Source organism: Elaeis guineensis, chromosome 13, assembly GCF_000442705.2.
Source record: "Elaeis guineensis isolate ETL-2024a chromosome 13, EG11, whole genome shotgun sequence".
NCBI classification, from domain to species: domain Eukaryota; kingdom Viridiplantae; phylum Streptophyta; class Magnoliopsida; order Arecales; family Arecaceae; genus Elaeis; species Elaeis guineensis.
In genome coordinates this window covers 73,084,200-73,092,783 of record NC_026005.2, presented here as the reverse complement: position 1 = coordinate 73,092,783, position 8,584 = coordinate 73,084,200, and the positions used below count along the sequence as shown (strand labels likewise).

The following is an 8,584-nucleotide window of genomic DNA, read 5'->3' as shown; positions in this document are numbered from 1 at the left end:
TCCTTCCGGTTAACACGGTCTTGAGAATAGAGCCATTTGTCCAAAGCGATGTCCTTTGACCGGCAGGATCCCCTGTAGTGCGCACCCGGCACCGTATGTACGTGAGATGTGCATCATACGATCCACGCTCGTCCACTCAGAAATTTCTAATTGGATCCTCTAAATTAGCTGACTGACCTAATACAGTCCTTCCAGTCGACGGGACCATGAGAGTGGCGTCATACGTTGTCCAAAGCGATGTCTTTAATTCTTTTTAAGACTCCAACGTACCTGGCATCATCATTTATTAATTGGTAAGTAGCTCAACACTTTTACCAAGAAAAAGAAAAAAAAAAAAAAAGCTCACCACCACCCATATATGGCCGTATTAGTCCAGAAGGAGACTCGCTTCCCCCGGCACCTCCAAGAGTAGAGTTCGTTCCAGGACCACAAAGCCTCGCCAGCTTAGCGATGGCCGCACCCTTTTCCGTGATTCCCAATAGCGGACTTGCCTCAGCGCCCGAGGAAGCAAAGCGAGAGGATGCTCCAAAACCTCCACAACAGTTCGATGGTCTCATCTCAACCCTGCCTCTAAACCAAGAATGGATACCCATCCGCCTCCGGAAATACCAAGACTTCTGGATCCCCGAGCACTCTCTTCCAGGCGTCATGGCCATGCAGCAAAACTTCGAGGCTCGCCCCGACGACGTCTTCGTGCTGAGCTACCCCAAGTCCGGCACCACCTGGCTCAAAGCACTGGCCTTTGCCATAATGACCCGAACCCACTACTCCATGGCCGACCACCCTCTCCTCCGCTCCAACCCCCACGAGTGCGTGCTCTTCATCCCGAGGGTCTTCTCCAACGGCACGGCGTCCAAATTAGAGGCCATGCCTTCGCCTAGGATCCTCGGCAGCCACCTCGCATACTCTCTGCTGCCGGATTCCATGAAAGGATCCGGCGGCCGGTTCCTCTACGTTTGCCGGGAGCCCAAGGACGTGTTCATCTCCCGGTGGCACTTCAACGACAAGATGAGGCCCGACTCCGTGGAGCCGATTCCATTCGAAAGAGCTTTCGACTTGTACTGCCATGGCATCAGCCCCTACGGATCTATATGGGAGCACGTTCGCGAGTACTGGGAGGAGAGCTTGAGGAGACCTGAGAAGGTGCTGTTCCTCAAGTACGAGGAGATGCTGGAGGAGCCGGTGGGGACTGCGAAGAAGCTGGCGGATTTCGTGGGGTGCCCTTTCTCCCCGGAGGAAGAGAAGGAAGGGGTGGTCGAGGAGATTATAAGGCTTTGTAGCTTCGATAGTCTGAGCAAACTGGCCGGGAGGATGATGCGCAAGCTCAACACGGTCATGCCGCTGCAAACTACGTCATTCTATAGGAAGGGAGTGGCAGGGGATTGGAGGAACCATATGAGCGAGGTGATGGCTGGGAGGATGGACGCAGTAACCTCACAGAAGCTAGAGCGATCTGGGCTCACCTTCGGGATTAGTGCAGGCATGGAAGCTGATGGAATGTGATTTGCATTTTGATGTGATTCTCCAATCTTCCAATCTTGGTTGGAAGTATGTTCCCTCAATAATCACTTCGTCTTGTAGTTTTTGGGTTAATTAATTTCTGGCTTCATCTTTGTGTATTGCTACTCCTTGCATTAAACTTAATATTATGATCCGCTATCAAGCGGTCATTGCTTTGTGTGACAGTAAAAATTATTTTTGGCTGATATATGCAATGGCATGGGTTAGAGTCTCAGGGTAGCGGCTTTATATATATATATATATATATATATCAGGGCAGCCACTTTATATAAAAAAAAAAAAAGAAAAAAAAAACCCAAATTTATTAGAAGATTACAGAATTTACATAGTCAGAGGGACAGGGTGGAGCTAGACAATTTTTTTTTTTTTGGAGGGATCAAAGAAAAAAAGATTAGAAACGTTAGCAAAAATATATTGAACTTAACTAACCATATTAGATGCAAAATAGTTAATAATTTTATGTGACATATAAATCAAAGGGAGTAAAGAAAAAAAAAACTTTTGATTATCTATTAAGAGAGCTGTGCCTGACGATTTTTCATACATTCAAACTCATCTATTATAGAATCTGAACTGGACCTACTAGCAATTTCTTTTTCAATATAAATGATTAGGTTATCTACAAGAAATTCAGCATCCATCTTATTCCGAAGTCTTATTTTTACAATTTTCATTACTGAAAAAGCTCTCTTTGTAGTTGCTGTAGATACCAAAAGAGTTAAGATAAGGTGAATCAATCTCTCAATTAAGTGATAAGTTATTAACTTTCATGTTTCTATTAATCTCTGACATAACCTAGAAAGTATCGTAATACCTTGAAAATCTTGATGCTTAGGTATATCAATCTCATAATGTTGTAACTGACACTTCAAAAAAATTCTTTCTTGTTCATTGAAATCCTGAGGATAAAAGTTTTCTGCAAGCTTGCATATATCTTCAATTTTGAATAATTTAAAATTATCTTTGGGATCCAAAGCAGAGCTTAAATCTATTATTCAACTCTTATAACTGGGAATCTATTGCAGCTAGAAATATATCTACTCAATAATGATGCTCCACAGTTACATCTGGTTGCAATTTGGATCATCCATGATCTCTCAATTGCTGAAGGAGTGTTTTTGTTATGGAAACAAGATGGATTGCATTTATGATATCTTGAGAGTATAGCTGTAATACTTGGCAAAGAACATTAGTGATTCTCATAATCTCTTTCATCAAATGTAAGATAAAAACAAATTCAAAGGATGCTAATATTTTACTGACAGAATAAGCTTTACCTCTTTGTGAATAATTGGCTCCTTCCTCAATAATATTGTTAATAATAATGAAAGTTGCACCAAACATTCTCATCAAGCTGCAAATAGAATGGAAGAGCCCCATCTAGTATCTCCTGCTCTTTGCAAAGTCCCAACTTGATTTGCACCTCTACCTGTTTCAAGTTCATCAATGGCAATCATGTTTATAAGTTCAATTGCATGGGTTGTTTGTAACTGATTATGGTACTTGCAAGAAGCACTAACAATATTCACAATAATATTAGACAATTGTTTAAAAAATTTATGGATTTGAAGTTCTCTTGATGCTGCAACCAATGCTAACCGCAACCTATGAGCAAAACAATGTACATAATGTGCATATAGACAATCATTAAGAAATAAAGCTTGCAATCCATTCCATTCCTCTTGTATATTGCTAGCACCATCACATCCTTGACTTCGAATATTTTCAATTTGGAGGTTGTAATGAAAAAGGACAGACACTAACTCTTTTTTCAAAGTCATTGCACTGGTGTTAGAAATATGCACAAGATCAAAGAAGCGCTCTTGAACAAAACCATCTTTATCAACAAATCTCAAGACAATAGCCATTTGCTCCTTCTTAGATTCATCTAGAGCTTCATCAATAATAATACAAAATTTAGCATTTCCTATTTCTTCTCTTATTGAGTTTCTCACCTTATTTGCAAAAATATATAGAATTTCCTTTTGAACATCCTTGGATGTACTTAGCAACCCGGGGAGCATTTCCAATACAATCTTCTATATTTTGTCATTGTAAGATCCTAAAAACTTTAACATTTCAATGAAATTTTTAAGATTTTTTGAACTTGAGCTTTCATCGTGACCTCTAAAAGCACAACCTTGAAATGTCAACCATCTAATATAATCTATGGAAGCTTTGAGTCTAAGATGGTTGTTCTCTATCTCTTTTGATGCTTGCCTTTTGAGAAGCTTAACAATGTATTGTGCTTGCTTCTTTATATCATCACAAGATTTTATAACAACATAATGTGGTGAATTAGGATTTTTTCCAACATAATTCAAAAGAGAACAATTTTCTCCACTATTTACTTAGCAACCTGGGGAGCATTTCCAATACAATCTTCTATATTTTGTCATTGTAAGATCCTAAAAACTTTAACATTTCAATAAAATTTTTAAGATTTTTTGAACTTGAGCTTTCATCATGACCTCTAAAAGCACAACCTTGAAATGTCAACCATCTAATATAATCTATGGAAGCTTTGAGTGTAAGATGGTTGTTCTCTATCTCTTTTGATGCTTGCCTTTTGAGAAGCTTAACAATGTATTGTGCTTGCTTCTTTATATCATCACAAGATTTTATAGCAATATAATGTGGTGAATTAGGATTTTTTCCAACATAATTCAAAAGAGAACAATTTTCTCCACTATTTACTTTCTTCCAATTTTTGAAACCTTCCTCAATGAATGCATTCAAACTCGGACGGCCTAAAGGTTGCTTACCAAAGAGGTAGCATAGAAAACAATATATAGCATTATGTTCAGTAGAATACTCTAACCAAGAGGGATACAATTCAAACCATGAAGACCGAAAGCCTTCAAAGTCAAAAAATGGATACTCATCAAGTTTAGGTTGATGTGGCCCAACTTTGAGATAAGCCCGGTGAATTTCATCTCTTTGATTAATTGGATATTTCTAAATTTGTAGATGTACGTAATCTAAGATCACGCTCTCAGTGGAAAGCATCCATTTGTTCATGATTGAGTCTTAAACGTTTTGAGTTATATTGTTCAAGAGTTGTAGTACTAAGATTTGATGGCTCTAGTATAGAATGATCTAGATTTGATGAAGGTGTTGTACAAAAATTCAATTGCTTATCACATTTTCTTTTAAAGAATGTGTCGAGGATTTTTAACTTACCCAACCTCAAAAAACAAACCTGAAAAAAAACTCTTTGTTATAATAAATTATTCTAATAACTGTAATATATATACACACACACACAAACACATAATAATTAAGTAAGACTTATTAAATCATTAAATATTTGAAACCAATATCAAAACTAGAGGGTAAATGATAAATCACATTAAATAATGATATTAGACGATGATATTTAAAATTATTATACCAACAGAATATTGGTAACATCTAATATCAATTCAAGAAAAATTAGTAAAACCAAAATAGGCAATAGAAACCAGAAATAATTAAAAAAATAATATTAATTTTTCTATTTAGAGAAAAAAATACTTACATCATTTATAACATGAAATTGATTTTACTAGCTATTCAATGTCATTCAATCCTAATAAAAATTCTAAAACAAAAATTAATTAGTATTTCACAAGGAAATAGTCTAATGAAAGTAAAAAAAAATTCTATTTATAAAAAAATTGAAATACATAAGACAAGAGATATTGTAATTAATAAATTCAAAATTGGAGAACTAGCAAAACTAAATCATTTCAACTAATAAATCCTAAACATTGAGTTCTTAATTCGAAAGAAAACAAAACAAATCTTGAAAGATGGAAATATAATAAAAAATAAGGATAGAAAATAGAGGATTTTCCTTTTTTTTACTCTGTTAAATACGGATGTTTCGGATGGAGAAGATTAATGGCCTCACTTCAAAACAGCCCAATAATCCAAGTTGCTGGACACTTGCATATTTTTTTAGCAACTTGTAAAGCAACAGAAGAAATAATGGAGGAAATGGATAGAAAATGGACAGCTGGGGAGTAAAAAAGACGAAGAAAAAGTGAAAAGGAAAGGTGAAGGGTCAAAAGGTGCCTCTTCAAACTTTCTTATACAATATGCTGCCCAATTGGTGAAGCCGAGGCTATTTGACTTCTTTTTGTTAAGTTTTCTTTGCTAATTTTTTTTTGGTCTCTTTTCAAAAATTTTACAAAATTTTGGGAGGGCCACAGCCCCATTGTTACGAGATACTCCGTCTTTACAGTTAATGAATGAATTTCTCATTCTAATGACTTGTCAGATCATGATCTAACAATTTAAAGAATTAAGAGCTGAACAACCTATCAAATTTTAGCGTGACAATTTATTACACCATCTTTATATAAAAAAATAATAAAGAGACCATTAGATAAGCTCAACTCCACAGAATTATCTTTGCACTCTTTTTTTTTTTATTTTTTTATTTTTTTCAAGCTCCAACTAAGTTAAACATCAGAAAATATTTTGTTGGAGAAAATTCTAATAAAAATAAATTTTTTTTATAATTTTTTTTTTTTTTTAGCATCATGATCCTCGAACGACTTTTGATTTGAACTCTATCCACTTTGAACCAAAGTCCTACAACAGTAATATACTTTTGATTTGAACTCTATCCACTTCGAACCAAAGTCCTACAACAGTAATATATATATATATATATATATATTAAATAAAATAAAAATAAATATAAATATATTAATATCCGATATGTTTTCAGCTTGCCCTACTTTCCCACGCATGTGTGTGGCCATGAATGTTGTGGCTGACCGCTCCACGCCAATTCTTTGCAATCATTTAAAATTTGATGCTGAGTTTTTTTGCTATGGAAGTTGATAGCCAAGCAGTTTTTTTTTTTTTTTTTGGTAGCAAGCCAAGTAGTTTTTTTTGCTATGGAAGTTGATAGCCAATTACCAAGTACATACTTGGCTAGTGTTGCCACTTGGGTAAATGGAGCGGAATTGATTTTCTATTGAAGTTTTTCTTTTTTTTTTTTTTTTTTGGGTGATGCAGCAGTTGCTTCTATGGCTGAGGGTTCAACTCCATAGGAGAAGCAACATAAAGCCGTATTTTGATAAATTTATTCATTAAAATTTACCTTTACATGGTATCCAGTGATATTTAATATGAGAATTTCCACAGAGCTATATCAGACACAAACTAACGAGGACAATTACCATGGCTCACCGGGGGTATTGTACTGTACATAGTACAACATCCAAATTTCACCAAGTAACATAGTACAGCAACCAAATATTATATTTATTTTTTGCAGCTAATTGTACAGCATCCAAATCCCTGGAGGAGCCCACAAAAGATTTCTTGCTACCAGAATTCGCGGTGGACCTCTCTGCGTTGGACTGTCAGAAATTTCTGTTGGAGGTGACTGCAGGGCAAATCTCGGAGCATATGCACGGTGGATAACGCGCAATCAAGAATTGGTGAACGATACTGTGGCGTGCTATCCACCGTGCGATTTGCCGGGGTCCATCGGACGTCATCCAACTAATAATTAGACCAAGAAACGACGAGAGACAATTGGTTGTGATTGAAACCTACCACAAGGAGCTCACAGCTTCGCAATTGTCTCTGCTACCCTTTCACCGACCCTCAATAATAGAGATCAATTTGGATTGCCTCTGCTGCCCTTGCACCGACCCTCAATAATGGAGATCAATTTGGAGTCCGGATCCTCTCTGATGCCAGACATTTGATTTATGATGCTAGAGGGAGTTACAAGAGAGTGGAACAGCTGTGGAAATTATTACTTGTAGATTTTTTTTGTGACAAAATTTATTCTAAATTTGTTAAAAAAAAAAAAACCTCGTGCAAAAAAAAAAAAAAAAAACCTAATCCTGAACTCCTTTCCTGCAGAGAATGTCCAGATATGGAGCAATTCTTCTTTTTGTTTATCAAGAGTTCATCACATATTACAACAAATATAAGGGGTATTTAGTTCGCAATCGAAATAGCCAAATTTTTCGAAGTGTTGGGTTCGTGATCAGAATCGGAATCGAAATAAAAATTTAAATCTTTAGAGAAGAATAAAGATTAAGTTTTAGATAGATTAGACGATTCATATTCCATCACGATTCAGAATCGAAATAGGACTCCTCTCAATCAAATGGTTAGAATGGGAGTCATCTATTTCTATTCCGATTTAAAATCCTAACTTCTCCCAACTAAACACTTCTTAAATTAAATGATTTCATTTGCATCCAAGTTATCTAATCCCTTCATTCTTATCTGAAACTAATCTAATTGAGTTTCCTAAAACTCATGTTGTAGATCACCTCAAACCGCTCACCCCACCATGGGTGCAATTAATTAAGCATGGACCACCATTGCTCTAACTAATTTGTGAAGTAGCTCATCATCAATAATAGCTAGGCTTATGGCTATATAAGCCCAGGAGGAGAGTTGTTAGGTATGGAGCCTAATCCATCCAAACTGGACTTAATCAAGACCCAGGGAAGCCCATGAAGAAAGCCCAAAAGAAAAAAAAAATAGACAAGCAGGCCAGCTGGGTGCGGCCCAGGGCCAGGTGATGTGTGCGGGGGCCAGTGCATGTGGGCCGACCGTATAATCGGCCTAGTGGCAGCAATTTCTTGCAGCTCATGATGAACCAAGGTCTATGGAGAGAACGATGGACCAGGCGCTCATTAGCCGTATGCTTCTCGTGGTCCACCATAGATCGAAGAGTATTTCCCACCATTTTCTGAGGCTTTTGTGTGATCGAACGGCTTAGAAGCATCCCGATCATGATCCAACAGCTATAAGCCATCCCAAGGAGATCAAAGGCGAGATCTGGCGTGATCCAACAACGAGAAATTGATTAGAGGCTTGATTGGACATATGGTTAGAAGGCTTTTGGAGTTGTGGTTGAACTATTACTTTGATCTGAACATAAATTTGGACTCATTTGAAGGCCTTTAAGGAGACCTGTGGCAGCGATGTTCGATAGAACGCAACAGGGAGCCTGAGAGAAGACATGGGTGACTGATGAAATTTGGTATCGAGACATGCATGTATGTTTCAAAATTTTTTTCTAAACAACGCAGTA

General features: G+C 37.0%; 1 protein-coding gene across 1 annotated transcript; it reads left to right on the top strand.

The window, feature by feature from the left end:
* Positions 1 to 351: 351 nt before the first annotated feature.
* Positions 352 to 1,619, top strand: LOC140853396 (flavonol 4'-sulfotransferase-like). The gene has a single exon (XM_073248021.1). It carries the CDS (start codon positions 451 to 453, stop codon positions 1,501 to 1,503), a length of 1,053 nt encoding a protein of 350 aa, XP_073104122.1. The 5' UTR covers positions 352 to 450; the 3' UTR covers positions 1,504 to 1,619.
* The last annotated feature ends 6,965 nt before the right edge of the window (positions 1,620 to 8,584 follow it).